We start from the raw sequence: 20802 nt of genomic DNA, 5'->3' as shown, positions 1-20802 counted from the left end.
GTGTGTGTGTGTGTGTGTGTGTGTGTGTGTGTGTGTGTGTGTGTGTGTGTGTGTGTGTGTGTGTGTGTGTGTGTGTGTGTGTGTGTGTGTGTGTGTGTGTGTGTGTGTGTGTGTGTGTGTGTGTGTAGGAGGGAGGATGCACACGGAATGCACACATGGCACATGTGCGCGCATGTATGCGCCTGCATGGCTGTGATTCAGGATCCCCTCATTCCAGCTCCTGAATAAATGATGCCCTTGCTCTGCTCCTCCTCATCTATACTTCATGTTCTCTTGTGCGATCATGTCCCCGCTCAGCAAAGTTCCTCCGTATTGGCCACGTTCTCTCATCGCTTAATCACCCGTTACATCAATGTCTCACAGTGCTATTCCAGAACGTTTTGTTTGCTGCACTTTTCATGTTTCAGCTGTCTTTTGATTTCTGTGTCTTCCTGTATGCACAGGTAGTCATGGCTCTACCGTATTCACGTCAGATAACTCATGACACACAAATTTAATAGAATCAGCTGTTTTTTCCTCTATTTTGCAATTTTTGCTGCTTTATTAATCGTTAGTTTTTAAACACGTTTGAGTCAGAGGTTTTTTTTTGTTTTTTTTTTTAACTTAGCCAGACTGTTCTTTCAATTTTATCCTTGTGCATCAAGGTGTATTTGAATCTTTTGCCTCATGTTTCCTGTTGTGTACTTCGTGCTATAAAAATATTTTTTTTCCCCAATAAAATCGGACTGCTCTTTAGCAGCGAATGGGTTTAGAAATTGTTTGTGTGATCAGGCAAGTCTCATTTCCGATGTGGATGAATTGAATTTTTTTCTATTTGTTCTTTGAATCCCTAGAAAACTGCACTGTTTCACCGGGTCTCAAAGTGTTCCTTCATCAAACAGTATGTTCTTTCAGACATCCTGTTGATGCACTTTGTGTTTCTGTAGATGGAGCTGTTCTCCTGTTTCTCCTGCCTGTTATCTATCTCTGCTCCATAAAATGCCCCGGTGGTCCCTCCAATGTGTCAGCATCACCCGAGGGAAATATCGGTACAAAGATATCTAACTAGAATATCAGAAAAATTATAATCAGTTTTGTTGTCTGCAATAAGATATGGATATTTGTTAGAATTTTCAATTTCAATTTGCAGTAACTCCTCGGGTAATCCCCACCCCACGCCCACCCCCAACCCAACTCCGGAAAATGCAGTAATAAAAAATGGCAATTGAAAATCAGTAAAAAATGTTTGGAAAATTAAAAACAAAATCATAAACAAAAATACTTGTAAATCATCTATAAAATGGCTTGAAAACAAGAGAGACCTTATCCACAAGACCTTATCCAGTTCATTCAGGATGTTGCTGAAGGCAAAGCAAAATAGCAGGATAATATCAGGAGGACTAAAAACAATACTTTAAGAAAATATTGTAAATTGTATGGTTATACAGAAGTGGATGTGTGTTAAACTGTTTCTGGGTGGAAGTGTCGATTTGTGTGTGTGTGTGTGTGTGTGTGTGTGTGTGTGTGTGTGCGCACGCGCTATTTTGTTTTATCATATATCATATGACAGTTTTTAATTAATTCAATTTTTTTCTGTTTTTGTCCTGAGCCAACTTAGCCAGACTGTAAGCTCATAATAACTCCATGAGCTCACTGCGATTAAGTTCATGATTATCTTTTGTGTGGAAGCTTTGCTTGTTTTCCCTGTTTTCTCTGCATCAGACGATTTCTGTGTTTTCCACAAAAGCTGTTTTATTGCTGTGCTGGAACTGATTCTCCAGGTGACCGCGCACATACGGTGTGTGTGTGTGTGTGTGTGTGTGTGTGTGTGTGTGTGTGTGTGTGTGTGTGTGTGTGTGTGTGTGTGTGTGTGTGTGTGTGTTGCATATGTGCCATTGTCTGTGTCATTAATACCTGAGGCTCAAGGCTAGCGGAAATTGAAATTATGCCTATAACGTGACAGATCCCCTGTGTGTGTGTGTGTGTGTGTGTTAATTTGATTGTGTAACAGGCTTAGCGGCTGTAGATTGTCTGGAATGGAATCCCACCAGCTCAGTCTGCAATGCCATGGAGAAGCTTTCCACTCACAGCCAACATTATAACTTTGACATTTGAGACCTTCAGCTTTTGTGCACTGTTGCGGAATGGGAATCAGACTGAGAGCAACATGGCGAAAACCCTTATCACTGTTTTTTTTTTTTTTTAAATGTAAATATTAGCTTTAAAACACACATTTATTTGGGTTAGATTTGATAAATGCAGTTAACTTGGTATTACTACTATTAGGTCCAGCTTCTATCTATTCTTATTAGCAGTTAAAGGTTACATGCAAGGCCGGAAATGCAGCATCACTCATCTGTCTCGCCTTGGCACACATGTTTTCACACACTTTACCAGACATGTCCTCCACATTGTCCTACAAAACTTTCCAGCAGAAAACTTCTTCCAAGTTCAAAGTTGATCAGATACAGCCGCTTTGAGAATGCAACATTGACAAGAGTTGTGGATATAATATTTGTCCTCCGCAGCACTCCATGGCAACCATGCTTAGATTAACACTGCCTTGAGGGAGAGTACAATGTAATTTTATAATTTCTAAAATAAACATGCTACTTTATCCCTGCAAATGTTTTAATTCGTAACGTCTGTTCGTCAGAAGTGCACTACAGTAATGACTGGATTTTTAGGGAGTAATTAATTCTCACATTGATATTTAAGAGAGGAGTGTTGATGCAATTATTCTAAATCCTGTTTCTTTCAGTAGTTGCACGATGGCGCAGCAAGAAGGGTCATAGCCTGATTCTGTCTTGGCCTCGAAGATTGCGTGTTTGCTCTGTGACCGCTTCAAATCTTTATTGTCTGTCATAGGTAACAATTTTTTTTTTCTTTGACAAAGCTCTGAAGAGTCAGACATGTATTTCCCTCTCCATGTTTGACCTTATAGGCAAACTGGAGTAGGTCTAGCCCCTGGATACCCACAACTCTTCATGCATTTACATATTGCAGCTTCTAGGGCAACAGGTCTCAAGTCATTGAGGTCCTCAGCATGAGACTTTTTTTGGAACTGAAATGATGTTGGATTCCTGCCAGTGGTGAAAGACAGTTTTTGAGCATCCTTCCTCTGAGCTTGTCAGGGTTAAACGGAGGTCACCAGCTTCTTGTCTATCGTGAGTGCCTCATGGGATGGGCACAGGCTTAGGGGTTTCCCGCTGGTTGATGTGTTGAACCTGCTGAAGGTGTTAAGCTGCTTTGTAAAGGAGGCAGGGTCCTGGTAATTGATCTCTGCGGGCCTGGGGGTTCTCCCTATCATAATTTTTAACCCCTGCAATGCCTTCTCTGTCTTTCCAGATGTAAGTTAATGTTTCACTTTGTCGTCAAATAGTGAGCTTTTGCCATTTCGGTCTTCCTTCTAAATTCTTTCCCCAGCCCCCTCACCTTATCATTATCACCCTCTGAGAGTTCTTCTGAGTCAAGCACATTTTTATGTCTTAATTAAGCAATTGTTTATTTGAATGCAGGGTTATTCGCTTGATAGGGGTCACATAACCCACAAAGAACAAGATATCAGTATTACTTATTACTCCAGACTGGGCAGTGATGTGACATCTGTTAAAATCTCCCAGTAAATACAGGTTTATCACTGGTCCTATCAGCAGCTCCATTGTCGCCATCTGCAATATACTCTGCAGCCGGTGGAAAATCAAGTCCTGGCACACAAAAGAACTGACAGAATTTGGAGGGCAAGTAGGGTGGTCTACATGAAATAACCATCAGTTCCTTGTGCTTGCAGCTCTGTTCTGTCTCCCTCACTGTTTAGATAGACACCCACTTGTTGTTGACAGCCATGCAGAACCCCTCCCCAACTCATCCACGTCCTCAGAGAGCCATCTTTTCCATCCGAGCGGATTTTAATGCAGGCTGTTGTTACTCGTCATTCAAAAGAGCAAAGACTTTATTGTTAATATTTGTTCCAACCCACCATACCAAAAGCACACTAACAATATGCACGAGAGTGATGAGCACAGCACAGCACTAATTATACTAGATTGTTTCAGTGTTGACATGAACAGCTGAATTAGCATTCTCAAAAAAATCTCAGCTGCTGGGCGCCTCCATATTATCCATCACTTGTTTGTTAAGGGCATCATTAAGCTGTTGACGGGCAGCATTGGCCTCTTTCAAAGTAATCTGGAAAGCCCCCTTTTCTGCTTTATGCCAGAAACTCTGACCGGGAACCACTTTTAAAAGTGCTACACATTTTTAAACGTACAAGCTAAACAGGATCAAGTGCCCTGGAGTGCTGTAGAGCTGTCCAGTGTACAAGCAGGGGCCATCGAATGATGGAGTATTTTAAATATAAAATATTTTCCGAAGAACGTCGGTTCACCTGAACAATTGTTTTCCTCGACCCATGTTCCAGTCCACTATTTTTCCACTTCAGGGCCAAACGGAAGTCACACGCTCATGGTAGGTGACAACAGGTGGAGGTAATCCAAGAAATGTCATGGAGCCGATGCCTCGCCGACACCGTGCACATTGTGCATGTGTGTGAGAGGGTTTGAGACAGGTGGAGGATTTTCATCCAGGCTGTCAGTCCACATTGTGTCTGTATGGCAGTAGTTCAGAGCTGTCTGTGTTTTTGTCTTGTAAATCTTCTTCCAGTCAGCTCAGCTCTTCTGTGTACGTTGGCGGATTGAAAGGGAGAGAGTGATTTAATATTTTTGGTAGTTATCACTTAGAGGTAAGAATATATTCATTGTAGAATGTGTTGAAATAGAGTATTTAATAATGGTACATAGTATTTTGAGTTTTTATTTTTTATTTTTTTTAGTATTAATTCTTGAACTGAAATTCAACAGTAAAGTACTGAGGTTAAGCTCTTCAGATTTTCAGTTTCAGTGCAGATCAATGAACCTTGGATGCTATTTTATTAATTTCCACTAATAGTTAAAGTGTTGCTTAATGAAAAAACTGAAAAGATTTTCCTTTTTTGCTGAAACTGGGCCAGTGTCATGTTTATTTTTGAATTCCTGCCAATATTTGAATATATATTTATTCAATATATATATATATTTGAATTCTTGCCAATTTTTGTGCGCTGTAACTCATCAGCTCGGGGGTCAAAATCAGGTCAGTCAAGCCAAACATGAAAACTAGCTTACTCCACTACAGGCTGACCCTTGATCCCTGGCAGCAAAGGATTTCCTCTATTAATAAAAATCTTTACTACATAATTAATTTCTTTATTTTTTGCCCACATCCTTTGCAACATCAAACTCTGGACTCCTTTAAATGATTTTTTTAAGTAATTTGGTCATATCACTTTATTAACGGTAAAGGTCTACAATTTTCGATTACTCACTTTTAAATCCAATTAAAACATGATCACGTATCAGCATCAATACAGCATCGCCACAGTGACCTTGATAGGAGTAAAACTGGAGTGTGTTTTCCACAGTTTGTGTTTTTTTTTTTTTATTTATATTTTTTACTCATCCTATGATTTGACTGACGGTTGGAATTAATAAATCCATTTTTTGGGGGGGGAAGACCAACATATACAGTTTGATACCCCTGAAGCTTCACCGATGGGTGTTGTTCCAAGGGTGTGTGTTGAAAATAGGAGTGGGGTTTTCCTGTCGTCGTGGTCTACACTCATTGGACAGCTGAGTTGTGTGTGTGAGTGTGTGTCAGCAGTAACTGGGGATCTCCACGATACCTGATGGAAACACTGAGTGGAAGGTTGCAGCTGTATGTCAGTGGCAAGGGGGGAAAGACCCTGCCTTCAATCCCTATTTGGATCTGCCCCCACCTCTCCCTCTCATTCCTCTGGGTATCCCCTCACGGTGACTCACACACACACTTGTCAGCCGGATACACTCACTCGCTGCCAAAGCTTCACTCCGAACAACAACTCCCAACGCCTCAGTTCACTTTGCAATGACACAACGAACAACCCAGGCCAAACCGCTGTTCGCTCTCGCCGGCCTTGTCAGAGTGCTGCGGCGCCGGCTAAAAGCCCTCCGTCGCATTCTGCTGCCAGCAGAGGACAGCCACCGGCACCCGGACGGGACGTTGGATGGCGGTGGCTGTGAGCGCTCTGGGCAACTACAGGTGAAAAGTCAAGGGGCAGTGTTTGGATGTTGGAGGCCAATACAGCCCAGCATGACTGTGAGTAGTGGTGGGTTTGTGAGTCAGTACTGGTAGTCCCACCGTATCTTGTCTGATTTAATATGTTGTAACTGCCTGCGTCTACAAGAGGATGCTCAACCAGAATACTTTGTAAATCATTTTGATGAAGAGATACTGGCTTTGTGGTAGCCATAAAAACCAGGATATGTACTTTTAGATAAATGTCATCAGGAGTAGTGATAACGATGTATAGTTTTCATATACTGCTACTTTTCTTTCCTGAAACCGGCAGGTTTATTTAGAAACATGTATTTATTTAATATATGTTCCCTCAGTGCTGTGTGCAGATGGCTTTGATCAAATTATGTTATTTATACTTATAATAACAGCAACAAATGGGACATTTATGTCTGTATCCCAATGTACTTAAACATTAAATGTTTGTTTTAAAAGCCCTGTACAGAGCTGGCAGCAAACCTGACATTGCACATCTTTAGCTTCGGGCTTCACACATGAAAGCAAATGCCAGAGTGAGTCGGGTCGGATATCAGATGGTTTCCTACAAGCTGTTCCCTGGTCGAAAGTCTGCGTTATCACAGGTCAACTCCCTTCAGGAGGAATCATCGTTATGCGTGTTTTTGTATGATGCATTCATTTGAATGGAGCAAAATTAGAACAAGTGGTAGATACACCATTTTTTTATAAGGTATTGCAACGAAACTCCGCAAACTCCCCGAAACCATTCCACTGGAGATAAGATGAAATACGATGATCCGCCTACTATAAAGAAAATAGGCATTCAAGGTCACATCCTGCCTTCTGAACACTGGCTGAAATTGTTGGCTAATACTTTTTTCTAAATAACCAGCAGTTATTCAGCATCACACTTCTCCCCTCTTTCTAATTATTCTAAATAAGATGATCCAGGAATGACAAATATGAGAAAAAATCCTTGGAGAGGTGCAACTTTTGGGGTCTTCATCAGCCACTCATTACATTTTTATGTCTGCTATGTAGTCCGGTGCACAGGTTGTGAAAATCTGTTTTAATGTGAACATACTAAGGCAATGCCCAAATCTTGCACTTTTGGAAGACATTTATAAACTCCCCTTCAATACAAGAACAGCAGCTGCCGTCTCTACTGTTTGTTGTTGAGCTGGGATGGCTATATTTTTTTTCCTAACACAGCTAAATACACTGGAGTCCCTGCAAAGACACATCGTAGGTTAGAACATACGTCTTATTCATTGTGCAGGCGAAGAAAATCTCCCTTCAGCCTGATGCTCCCATTACCTTGTCTGACCAGACGTTTAAAAAATGTGTCCAAAGTTATTTCTAATTTGATACAACCCTGCAAAAGGGTATGCAGGGGAGGTTGGTGGCTGAGTGCAATACAATGTAATAACATCATACTAAGTCCCTTTGCTGATTACCCCTCTTAATTAGACCTGATGGGAGGCAGATGATGATTGGAAGTGTTGCATCGTCTCTGGCTAAATCTTTGATAGCAAAGTAGAAACCTGCTGATGCTGATGCGTGTGAGGGATATTGGTTTGTTTTTAATTTGTCTCAGTATCTGCCAGTAATTTGTCCTCCGAATATTTCGACAGAATCATCCCAAAGACTCAAAACTCTGAAGTTGCTAAACTGATTTGTTCAAAGCATCATCGCCCAGAGATTGCTTCTGCTCCTCAGTATCTGCAATTTGCTGTGCAATGAGCTCGATTTTTTTCCCCCATTGAATACAGTCTGCTTTGGGGTCTGTAAATCCTCTAAAGGGGACCATGTGATTGTCCTTAAAAGATATTTATTTCAAATAAACATACAGTATTCCAAATTCATGCCTTCTAATTTCAATGTTGTTTTAATTTCAGCAATTGACTTTAAGGTTGAAATTGTATTTTGGTATTCGGTGAGTGAGGAATTTGAATCCTTCCCTTTGGTGTTTGGTTAGCTATAGTCATAAAACTGCATGGCTTAGCTCTAGTTACATTTTGGTTTCCACTGGTAGTGTCAGCATTTGCTGTGCACAAAGTTAGCTTCACCCCACTGGCGCAGGTACACAGTGAACATGACAAAATCAGATCACTGCAAAGCTGATCTCCAATAACAACAACAAAAAAAGACAAACAAATGAAAATCACCTCCCACCACTTTTAAAGTGCCATAGGGAGCGGCCGGTAGGTTTCTACTACTTTTCTCAGTAGCTGTTGTGAATTCCTTGTATTTAACCTGCCCGCAACCTGGAAAATTAGTTGCAAATGACCTAAAATTAAAATGAATCGGTAGGAGGTCAGATGGCAGACAGACTTGAGAGGTAGAGTTTTTTTTGCTTGTTGATAGAAACGCGTTGCAAGTGGAAGAAAAACGCTCACTAGGGAAACGTATTTGAAAAGAAATATAAGGTTTGTCACATACATCAAGAATGCTGAAAATTAAATGAATGAGATGAGGATGACAAAGCAGAGGTTTTCTTGGATGGATAGTGTAGAAGTTAATTGGGTTTGTCCAGTATGTGAACCCAGGGACAGCAATTTTATCCTCAAAAAGTAAGGTCACTGCCAGTGCTTCGGAGTATTGGTTCACTTCATGGGAAGTGTGCTCGGCCTGTGACAGCGGTTACATAACATCCTCTTTCTTCGCCTTCAAGAGAATGAGAATGAGAGGTGTTTCACTTAAAAGAATGGGGTCTTTTTTTTTTTAAACTTCAGTCATGCCAGTGAGTTTAAAGTTGATGTTTTGGCCACCAGTTACAGTTTTATAAGCAAGCCCCCCCCCCCCCCCCCAAAAAAAAACCCATGGAGTTGGAATTTCTTGGAAGTGAAAGCTGAGAAATTGTTCATTTACTGGTGCTCTGCAACCAAGTAACAGGGTGACACTTCTAAAGCATCTACTGTGATCACAGACTCAACTGACAACATAGAGAATTCAACAGAAACACCAGCCAACATCTTTTCACATTCATTAAATTACATCTGCTTCAGAGACCTGCTCAGAATTGTTGCCTGGCCAAACTCAACAGCTCCCTGACGTCACTAACAAGCTCCACTTGAGCTACAGCACCCCGTATCCTCTGTTTTTGATCGTGGTAGCGAGATAAATTGTAGTTGTAAATTGAAGTTGTAATTTCCCCTTTTCCATCAGCTCAATAGGGGACTGCCAGTATTTTTCCACCTGACCTCCAATCCTATAGTGGTGAGAATTATTGACTGGGAACCAGAATGATTGCACATGGAGAGCGACATTGAAAGAGTACGCAACATAGGACCTAAAATTGACAAAATATCAATATCACCCAACTGTGTTATTGTGTGGATTCAAAAATTCAAGAGACACTGGATTTTTGCTCAATAGTATCAACAGACGGTAGAAATAATATAATTTCACTATTGGCTGTCATTGTAGTTGTGTGGCCCAAAATCTGTACTTTGTAGAGATTTTTACCATTTCAACATATCATATGATATTATTGGGTATTTTGCACAACAGGTCATTTATAAGGTTCAGATAATTAGGTTCAGATAGGTTAAAGAGTTGTAGAATCTTAATAAAAGGGGTAGTAAAATATGTACTGCATACTTAACAGGAATTATGCCAAATAAGTTAAACATTACATCCTTTTCAAAATGTTCTCAGGAGCTGTTAATATTCTGTGACAGACAGGTTTTAACCTGAACCAGTCACCTGTCAATCAAAGGGCCACATAAAGAGACGCAGTCTTTCATTCACAACTTTAACCTCCTACCTATTTTTCAACTACGGGAGGAAGCTGCTGTGTGGTGTGACTTTTCACCTCTCCAGCATTGTTACGCCGCATTATGAAGTAAGTACTCATGTGTCTGTTTCTGGCATTGGAGAACTTCACACTTTGTAGGGAATTCATACCAGTTTACCACCCAACACTGAGCACACTTGTATTTTAAGCCAATAGTTCACATTAGACGGTCAATACCAGATTTTGTACACCTGATCTCACACCTCTCATGCAGCCACGTATCAATATTTTCGAAAATAAGCAGTGTCAACAGCACAGTTAGCAGTGTTTCTATAGTGCAGGGTTGGTTGTAATGTTGCAAAGCAAACTATAACAGACAAAACAGTGAAACAACCATAAGCAAAATATGATGATTTAAGAACCTTCTGCAATAACTTTGTCACCTTACAGGACCTTCACAGAACCTGTCGAGAACATTTGCAAAGACCTTCAGAATGTACTCTCTCATAAGAGCCAACATATGATCTGTAATTCCAGAGGAGCTTTTGTTTTATTTATTCCTCTGGAGGTTTATCTATTTTGACACTCATCTAAAGCTTCAAATCACAGTTTGACATGCTAATTTAACACTGAGCTGCAAAGTAGCAGCAGCAGCTAAAGGCCAATCATGATCTGTCCTTGTTGTGAAGGCTCACACTCACTTCTCTGAGAAAAATGAATCAGCTTTTTGTTTTTCCAACCATTCTGGACTTAGATGAAATAGACAAAAAATGTGGCAGATAACAGACCGGAGAAACAGGTAAAATATGTGTTGCCTCATTGATGTGTGTGTGTGTGTGTGTGTGTGTGTGTGTGTGTGTGTGTGTGTGTGTGTGTGTGTGTGTGTGTGTTTGTGTGTTTAGGCGCAGGTGCAGGGTTAGCAGTTTTAATCCTGTGATTAAGATGTGCTACATGAGCATCCTGTTGCTTCAGCCCTTATCCACCATCTGTGTCCTGACTCACACACACACACGCACAAACACACACACACACACGCGTTCCTTTGAAATGTCAACATTCCTAAACTCCTCAGCTCTTCAAATAGTGTTCAATCTATTTTCGCAGACAGTCAGCAACGTCTGATCTCAGCTGATTGTTTGTTTCAACGTCGACTGTTTTCATACTTACGATGCTGAACAACAGATCATTGTATCTTAAACAGGAAATGTAATTCAGGTTTTTATTTAGTTTTTAGATAGACCCAAAAGATGATTTTCATTGCACAAAAACCTGAACCGCATGAGGAAACTCAAAGTTAGCTCCATCAGGCGATAAACGTATTCATCGTGTGCAGTTCACACTTTTCCAGTTGGCAGTTGGTTGCGGTGTTGCGGATTTGATTTGTTTGGTTTGATGGTTTGCAGGTTTTGGACACCAAGCATAAAAGTGCAGTGTTTCCAGTTCCCTCCCAGCTGTCCTGGTGTGACAAAACCTCCTCTTGTGTGATGCGTGTCGCCCTTTTGTGAAAGTAAAAGGCCTGTTTAGTGCCTCTCCTCTTAAGATACAGTATGAAGCTTTTTAGATAAGGATGCAGAGGGAACATACTTGTTGGGTGCGAAAAAAGGATGCAAGAACTGAATGGAATTCAGTGTAACTAGAATATAATTAAATACAACAGCCTCGTCCGTCCGTTTTTTTACTAATAAGTAGTCAGTAAAAGCAGCATAAGGAATACAGTAATAACGGTGTTGCCAAAAGAAAACAGTCCAACTGTGATGGCAGCTGAACAAGCAGACGTTTCGTGGGGATGCTACAGTTTTAAAAGAAATTCTAAAAGGGAAACTCCAGACAAACATGAACTCAACGGTTTTACAATGAGCTGAAAATGTTTGACATCAGAAAGTTGTCAGTGTTTTTTACCTCTTTGTGTCATCAGAGTGTTTTTTTTTTTTGCTTACTTGTAATGCCAGATTCGCACATCCTGCGTCTGTGCCGCGTGGCGTGACTTGCTGCAGCTCGCTCCCATGTTCACGCAGACGTCATCCCTGCTGCGAGCTGCTACCAACAGCTCCCTGTGTCCTTACAGTTTTCTTTGAAATTGACTTTTCAAACGGGAGCCTTTTTCTGAATAAAAAGTTTCTACAATGACACCTCATTTACCCGACGCACCACTTGAAGTATCCATCAACTGACCTCTTGGTTTATCTTCATCTTGAATTGATTCTTCCTGCTCAGCTTTGTCTGCCAAGCTGCCGATTTTGTTTTTAAAGGTGTTGTGTGAGCGACGATATTCACATTACATTTATCCTCTTTCATTAAACATATGTCATTGAGTAAATAAAAGTGTTAGGCAATCAAAATTTCCTCAGAACATACAATACTGGCAAGTCTAGCTCCACAGTTAATATTGTGTCGCACAGCAATATGTGACAAGTGTACAATGTGTCTTTCAATGTATATTTCAGTTTTGAATGAATTGACTCTGTGTCATTGAGTTATTTTGTATTTTCATTGAGGTGATTTTAACTCTAGAAAGGAATCCAAACATTTCTGTGATTACAGAATGTGTGTGTGTGTGTGTGTGTGTGTGTGTGTGTGTGTGTGTGTGTGTGTGTGTGTGAGAGAGAGAGAGAGAGGGAAAGAGAGGCACAAACCTCAGAGGAGAGGTGAGAATGGTGCCTTCAAATAAAGATAGAAAAGTGAGAAAGGAGGAGGGAGGATAGGAGGAAGGCAAGGAATTCTCTATGGTGTTTGAGAGCGAGAAAGAGAGAGAGATAGAGAGCAAGAGAGAGGAAGAAGTGTCAGGAGCCAGCAGAAGCCTGTGCCTGCTCCATCCACCCGCCTCGCAGCGGATGTCCAGGAGCATGTTAGCGCCACAGAGCCTCAGCCGCAGTCGGGACTACAGGACCCACAATGCACTGGGATCCAGCTGGTCCCCCACCTGGGAACTTCAGGTACGCGGAAGGAGCGACATAGATTCGATAGGAACCCAGAGGAATGCCTTAGGGTAAAGCTGTGAGGGTAATGAGAACAGAGGGAGATGAAGATGAGAGCATATGCTGCAGGATGTGTTAACTCCTCTGTTTTATTAATGCACAAATTTGCACCTGAGTGAGCGACTGAAGCTTCAGAAAGAATTGAAGATTGATAGAGGGATGGTGTTGTTTAGTTTACACAACGCAGCCTTATTAGTCACTGAGTTACAACAGGAGGCAGGTACCGGGGGTGGCTCCATGACAACGTGTCTGTGTGTGTTGCAATTTCCCACTGTGCAGATGACTAATATCCAGAAATCCTGCTCAACCCATTGCGTGATTAATTTACACAAGGGCAAAATGTACCTGACTGCTTTACTCCGAACAAAGTTTTACTTTTGGGTCAGCCTGCCCCTGCCAAGTGCCCTTGTTCCGACTTTTACCTTTCTACAGTCAGATGTTTCAAGGGAGAAAAATTGTGTTGTTTCCACACAGTCTGTTTTATTGACGCTAACGAAGGTCAAGAAATTGCTGTATTGTCTGTAGATATTAAGTTGTAATGCACATCAGCCTCTCTAACCAAACGTTAATCCTCTGCTTTCACAAAATGAGAAGATGGCACTAACTCCGTTATGAAAGGTATATGGACATTCTAGGTCACATGTGTTCCGTCTACTTCCTGTGTGTGTGTGTTTTTTGTTTTTATCCGGTTTGGTCCAAAAGGGAGGGATGGCCATTTCAGAACAAATCTTTGGAGCACAAACACAATCTGTGGGATTAGAAAGTAGAAAATATGTTGAGCTAGTATATAACAACCAAGTAAAACAAACAAATCCCAAGTGGATTTCTGGCTACACCATCATGTTGCAATTTTAATCAATTACAGAGCAAAAGGCTGTTTTCATTTTATTGCTTTTTTGTTTCACATGTTCAGCATTAAAGTTCTCGTTTTGGTTCGTGTTCTCACATACTCTAAATAGACTCTAAAAAGCTTTTTCCAGCCTCCCTGAACTCATTCAAACTGATATCTTGTCATGCCGGACTTATAGAATCACATTGTCACACAAATATCCGATGTGATGTCATACAGTGATGAAATGCACAAGATAAACTTCTTAAACCATACAACTGTCGGAATCATCACACGTCCTCATGCTTTAGGCCGTGTTTTGAAGACGTACAGCTATGAAAAAAACTAAGAAAAGCCCTCTGTATCAAAACGTCAAATGCGGGTCTGGGATTTTTTCAGCTGAAACTTGAGTTCACCTTCCCACTTCCTCCACTGTTTCCTGTGCAATGTGGTGCAAAGTTCGCCCATTTACATGAGAGACAAAAGGAGCTTTTCCACTATTTCAGGCGAGTCGACCGGGTGGAGAACACAGACTCAGAAGTGTCGATGCTTCCGCTTTGTATTTTACGTTTGACGTGAAAGGCAGTGGCTAAACATGATGCCATTGTTCTGCTTTGCTGGAAGGATTTCATGCAAAAAAATACACAAGGAGTAAAAACAATAGCAGAGTATTACCAACAGTATTTATGCAGGAAATTATTACATGGATGAAAATACGAAAGGAGCGACTAACTTGTTTTAATTGAGCCCATGACTGAGTATGAAAAATAACAAGCTAATAACAGTAAACCTCAACGTGATACTGCAGTGTTTGTTCTCAGAACGATATAATGTGTAATTTCCCCATTTTCATAGAATCCTCCCATTTGGGAAGGACATTGTTTAAATAATAGTTTGTGAGAAGTCATATTGCTATTTCCTCCGCTGACATTTTAAGTATAGTTTTCAAGGAAGTTACATTTCCAAATGCTTACTGATTGATTAACAAAGTCACAGGCTGCACCCATGGGGGTCGCAAAGCAATGGGAGGGGCATACAAATGTAAGCAACTGCTTACCAAATGTATTAATAATACCCAAATTTTCTGTACGACTTATATTGAATAACTGTTAAATGTGTGGGTGTGTTCTTTATGTATCATTGCTTGTGAAATTTACATCCCATTGCCCTTTTTGGTTCTTCCTCTGCAGATAAACTCAGTACCTTAGATATCATGGTGTGTGTTTTTACAGGACGATGTGCCGTTCAAGGAGATCAGTATCACTCACCATGTGAAGGAGGGATCAGAGAAGGCCGACCCCAGGCAGTTTGAGCTGCGCAAAGTCCTGGGACAAGGCTCTTTTGGCAAGGTGTGTGTTTGTGTTGTATTTATGCACCCCTGTCTTCCAGTCTGTCAACTCAACTCAGCTCATCTTGCATTTCCCACCGGCATCCCCGTTATGTTGCCCCAGTGCCAGTGTTTTAGGGCCCGTTGCCATGGAGACAGCGGGCCGAGGGCCCTTCACGCTCCCATTCAGTGCTGTTTTCTTTATGAATGAGCAATTAGTCTCACGCTTGGGCTCTGTGTGCGCTTGTGTTTTCTCTTTTTCTATGCCACTAATCTAACCAAGCATGACCCAGAAAACACTGGGGAAGGCCCGAGTCAAGCAGTATAATAGACACTCCAATCCACTCAGTCACACAAACAGGCATCCATAATGACACACTCACAGTGTATTACAGTGTTCACACATGCATATTGGATAAATATAGACATCAGGGATTGACTTCATTCTTTGTGTGTGTGTGTGTTTTAGGTCTTTCTGGTGAGGAAGATCACTGGCCCGGATGCTGGCCAACTGTATGCCATGAAAGTCCTGAAGAAGGCGACACTGAAAGGTAGACGGAGGAAGCAATACATTACCTTTTTTCTCTTATTGGTCCGATCAGTTTAGGAGTTTGCAGAAACCCAAAGTGAAAAAGCGCTTCCAAAACAGCTTGCTTCTCAGTGACCAGGAAAATCGCCAGCAGGAGGAAAGACAGTAACTGAAGGACAAAAAGAGAAACGCTGTAATGCATTTAAAAGGGTGCAACAACATACCCTGACTGTAAAGCATTGTGGAACTAAAGAAAAGTATCACCCCATTGACTTGAAATTATTCTCAGTGTTCTGCCGTGAAAGGGGAAAGCTAGAAAATAATGAATATGGCTCTGGGCTCTGGCTAAGGATAAAAGTGGCTGTATGAGTCAAACTTATCTGTCAATCTTCATTCTGTATAGAAGAGGTCAAAGATTACTAGGGAGACATCGTACAGGTGTGTCGGGTAAAGGTTGTTACAAAGTTGCAGGATACAAGAACAAGATTTTTCATTTCATGTTTGTGTTGTTTTTCAATGGATCTGAAAGTCAAACAAATAGATTTCTCAATTATTTTTAATTATGTTGATTTTGTAGCACCTTTAAAAAAAAAAACAAAAAAACAAGGATGAAATGTTTTTTGCTCGCAGAAATTACTTTTCTGGGTGGAGTGTCAAGTTTGCTCACAAGTGGATTTGGTCTGTTTGCTCAGGCGTCATAACCCAAATTAGAATTTCACATGTTAACAGGAACTCAAACAACAGAATGTAGAGGTAAAGGGTACGAAGGGAGGGGGAAAAAAAGAATCTGTGCGTTCAGCCCACTTGTGTGCCATCTAGTGGTGGGAAAGGCCACCAACGCCGTTTTTCTGCCTCCTGTTGTTCTTAAAACCCCCTTTAATATTCCCTCTTCTTCCCTTTATAATAATATTGACATCACTTCTTCGCATCTCAAGACTAAAGAAACCAAAAAATGGAGCTGCTTCTCGGTGTCACCAGTTTAATTTTAAAACTTTGCGTGCTACTTCTAGGAGCAGAGTTAGAAAATATTTTATGTAGCATCAAAAGCTGCATTTTTGAGTTTATTAGTGAAAAGATACATTTTCTCATTTTCTTTTTATGTGTACTAGCAGAGACCTGTAATATGTGTGTGTGTGTGTGTGTTTTCAGTGCGCGACCGAGTCAGGACAAAGATGGAGAGGGACATCCTGGTGGAGGTCAACCACCCTTTCATCGTCAAGCTGCATTACGGTGAGTTGGCGCGAATGTCTGCAAGTGGCTCTTGGATGTTACTGCCGAAGTGTTGTCAGATCTTATTTTCATTGGTGCCTCCTCCTCTTCCTGCCGTGGTCAGCATTTCAGACGGAGGGGAAGCTCTACCTGATCTTGGACTTCCTCCGGGGAGGAGACCTCTTCACTCGGCTTTCCAAAGAGGTAACACCAGCTCATCGCGCTGGCTCTACCACAGAACAGTTTTATTTTGTTTATTTAAAATATATTGAGTCACTAAGTCCTGAGATGTTAACATCAACAAAAGTAACAGATTTTTATCACATCTGACACCGAGTTTACTCGGCTGTATTTTCAATGATGGTAAAAGTGGCCGGTATAGGCCATTTTTGGTCATGTGTTACAACACATGAAATTTTTGCCCTTCACTCTGCAAAGAATTTAGCATATTTTGAACCACAGCTTTCGTTTTCAGTTGGTTACGGCACTTTTTTTTTTTGTTTGTTTTAATGGGGAAGGTAGAGGTAGAAAAGGAAGTGCAGAGAAGAGACAGCCAGTAGCTTCAAAAATAAAATAAAAAACTGGAAATTATCACAACACTTTCAATGATAATTACACTTCACTTTCTATGCATCCTTTGCCCCCCACCCTCACCAAAAAAAAATCTTTCCATGTCATCTTACAAAGTTAAATCAAAAACACGTCAAATAATGACATTCAGTGATATTCTAATGGTGTTCATTTGACAAAGGCCAGCTTAATTCAAGCTTTATGGAAATGGAAATCATTAATTCTCTCAGAATGCCAGGTCGCTCATATATGTTACAAACTTGAACTGCGACACAGATCTTTGCGTGCCAATCAAAACAATGTATAATATGTATGTATTTATGTTTGTGTGTGTGTATGTAACATAGGTAATGTTCACTGAGGAGGATGTGAAGTTCTACCTGGCTGAGCTCGCCCTGGCACTCGATCACCTGCATGGACTCGGCATCATTTACAGGGACTTGAAGCCTGAAAAGTGAGAACAAGTGCATACACAAAAACATACGCAGTCAGACAACACACACTCCAGAACCTTGATAATGTATATTTCCCTGTAGACGTTTCCATCTGATATCGGTGGTTTCTGTCATTTCAGCATTCTGTTGGATGAGGAGGGACACATCAAGCTGACCGGTGTGTAATTTTACTCCTTTTTTTGGACCTTTATTTGTCTTCCTTGTTGGTTTTAATACAGACGTCCTGTTTTTGCCGCCTGTCCCCAAAGACCTCTGCACTGTGCGCCCATACGGCTATATGTTATTGCTTCAAGGTTTCTCTTCTTGTTCTTACGGCTCAGACTTTGGCCTCAGCAAGGAGTCGATAGACCACGAGAACAAGGCCTACTCTTTCTGTGGGACGGTGGAGTACATGGCACCAGAGGTGGTCAACAGGCGAGGACACACACACAGCGCGGACTGGTGGTCGTACGGCGTGCTCACGGTGAGGAAGCAAGACAAGAGTTCTGCTCAAGTCTCAGTTCCTTTCAGGAGATCCGTCATCTCCCGAACAATTCAGAAGTAGAAACGTTGCAAGCTTGCACACAGGCAGGCTCATTCACAGTATTGTGATAAAAGTAAGTTATTTCAATCAGTTTGTAAATTTCACCTCCATGTCGGCTCATCCCTCACTAAGCAAGACAATTTTCTGCTTTTTTTTCAATGGTTGCTCGCTAATTATTGCTGATTCCTTTGTCATTTTTAGCCAACTTCTCAGTGTGTGTATATATAAACCTCCTTATGATTCTGAAAACAGGCACATACTCAAATAAAGAACATGAAAATAACTGTGTAGTTTTTAGAAAATGTCTGGAGGTTCTCAGTCATCCAGGTCATGGTGAGTTCTTTTCGAAAACTACACCAAACTCTTTAAAGCTGTGGAAAAGTTGAGGTCCTGAATGATTGGCACCCGCAGGCAGATACGCAAAAACCGGGGAGAGGTTTGCTCGAAGCTGTTACGGGAGTGGTGTTTAAAAAGAGTTTTCAGTTATTCATCTCTCTCGCAACTGTTTTCCCTCTGTCTTTCAGTACGAGATGCTGACGGGAACACTGCCCTTTCAAGGCAAAGACAGGAAAGAGACAATGACCATGATCCTCAAGTAAGACACTTTATACCCTCCATAAAGTTCTGTCCAATCAGCTTTTATTAGAGCTTCCTGTACATCTGAGGTGAAGCAGAGAGAGAGGGGGGAGGGAGAGACTGGCCTCCTCCTCTTCCTACCATAGAAGGAGTCCAGGAGGAAGTGAGAGATTTATATAAGAGTCGACAAAGTGCAGCACTCAGGAGGAAGAGCAAGATGGACTGTACAAGAAGAGATAATAAACTTCTGAGAGGAGAGGATTAGGATGGAGGTGATGGGTGGGCAGAAAGACGGACAGAAAGTTTAACGTAATCCTTCAGGGAATGAGAGATTTACAGGAAGTATGAGCATGTCTTTCGTCCAGACTTCATGATGAATGCTCAAGTTGAGTGTGTAATGTGTGACACATCCCCTGAGTGGGCTCTTCCACTTCCACCTTTTTTTCCTGTGACGCAAAAACATGGGTTTCTCTCTGCAGGGCCAAGCTGGGGATGCCGCAGTTTTTGAGTTTAGAAGCCCAGAGTCTCCTCAGGAACCTTTTCAAACGCAACCCGGGCAACAGATTAGGTAAAACACTTGAAAAAATTGTGGAATGGTGTTTTATCCCCGCCAACACTGATCGCATTAATGGCTGTGAAATGATATTCTGGTACCACAAATGCGATTACTTCTGAATCCTTTGTAGATGCGGGAAAAAAGTTGAGTTATATTTGATGGGTGCAGTGCCCCGTCAGGATAAGAGTATGCAGTGAGAGAAGAAGAGGAGTTACTGCAGAGGACACAAAGTTCGCCTCGTATTGATTTCTATATCCTCATACATTAAACTGTATGTATCGGAAGATCTGCGAAAGATCCCCACCAGACAACTTCTACTTGTCCATGCAGGGAAAATATAGTTCTAAAGTCATTCAGTTTAAGGGAGCAGGAAATTATATTTGAGGTCGTATGTGTGTATGGTTAAGCCAAAAAAAAAAACTTTTTTTTTTTCATTTATTCTGTTTAGCTCGAAGACCTTTTGAGATTTCAATGGAGGCCTCTATTAAATCAGACATCAGATTAATGAATTAATTCACAATGAAGGAACAAAGAAGTGCAGATAATCATTCGGTTTTACAGTTAATCATTCAAGTGTACTATATTTTATGTTCTTAAATCATACCCAGGAATTGTTTTTCTCCTTGAAGATGTTTCACCTCTTTTCTAAGAGGTTTCTTCAGTTTTTGTGAACAAATGTGAATGCTTGAAGGAGAAAAACCAAGTTCAGTTGCTTGGTTGGATGACGTGATGTGACGATTGACCGTGACCCGCACGACTGAGAACGTTCTGTGTAGCCTGAAAGTAAGGCGGAAGAAACGACAAGGACGGACAGACTTGCCCTGTCAAAGATCAAGCCCTCCTTGGCTCCATGGTTCTGGTTCCCGAAAGAAACGCTGAGCGTAGGTTTTTTTTTTTCTGCTGAGTTAGGAGGCTGTCCGGGCGGATCAGAACACCTGCCCGCTGCAGTGGGTGTCTAGCTTTGCGGAGACGTTGCAGATTCAACCACAGTTACATCATAGCATCATCATCTATATGTAATATCGCGTCCGCATCGTCACACGGAACAGCTTTCGTCGTTGATGTCGGTGTTCATCACAGTGCCCCCTGCTGGCTTTGGGCCGATGGCTGCTTCTATTTGTGTGTGTGCAGGAGCCGGACCCGACGGAGTGGAAGAAATCAAGCGGCATAATTTCTTCAGTACCATCGACTGGAATGTCAGTCCCTGTTCCCATCTCCTGTTATTAGACTGAATCCCTGCCAGAGAAGCCTCCGCAGAAGCAATCACAAGCTCTTTTTTCATTTCCTGTTCCCTTTTAGAAACTGTACCGCCGAGAGATCCATCCTCCTTTTAAACCGGCCGCAGGCCGACCTGATGACACCTTCTATTTCGATCCGGAGTTCACAACTAAAACACCCAGAGGTGCAGGCAGCAGCCTTCTTCTACT

The 20802-nt window shown here is 41.5% G+C and overlaps 1 protein-coding gene across 13 annotated transcripts in view; it reads left to right on the top strand.

Moving 5' to 3' along the window:
• Positions 1-20802, top strand: part of rps6ka3b (ribosomal protein S6 kinase A3b) — a 55127-nt gene that overhangs the window by 26870 nt on the left and 7455 nt on the right. For 7 of the 13 annotated variants that reach the window (XM_086150776.1, XM_086150777.1, XM_086150780.1 and 4 more), the window contains 11 exons: positions 14863-14979; positions 15427-15508; positions 16636-16716; positions 16820-16899; positions 17613-17719; positions 17840-17877; positions 18041-18183; positions 18768-18838; positions 19299-19387; positions 20507-20571; positions 20675-20777. In XM_086150776.1, coding sequence (XP_086006902.1) covers positions 14863-14979; positions 15427-15508; positions 16636-16716; positions 16820-16899; positions 17613-17719; positions 17840-17877; positions 18041-18183; positions 18768-18838; positions 19299-19387; positions 20507-20571; positions 20675-20777 — 976 coding nt within the window. The other 6 variants (XR_015106488.1, XM_086150772.1, XM_086150771.1 and 3 more) reach the window with 3 other exon arrangements.

This window comes from Fistularia commersonii, chromosome 8, assembly GCF_037954325.1.
Source record: "Fistularia commersonii isolate RoL2024-O1a breed Wild chromosome 8, RoL_Fcom_v1.0, whole genome shotgun sequence".
NCBI classification, from domain to species: domain Eukaryota; kingdom Metazoa; phylum Chordata; class Actinopteri; order Syngnathiformes; family Fistulariidae; genus Fistularia; species Fistularia commersonii.
The sequence above is the reverse complement of the archived record's forward strand: the minus strand, read 5'-3'. Positions and strand labels throughout refer to the sequence as shown.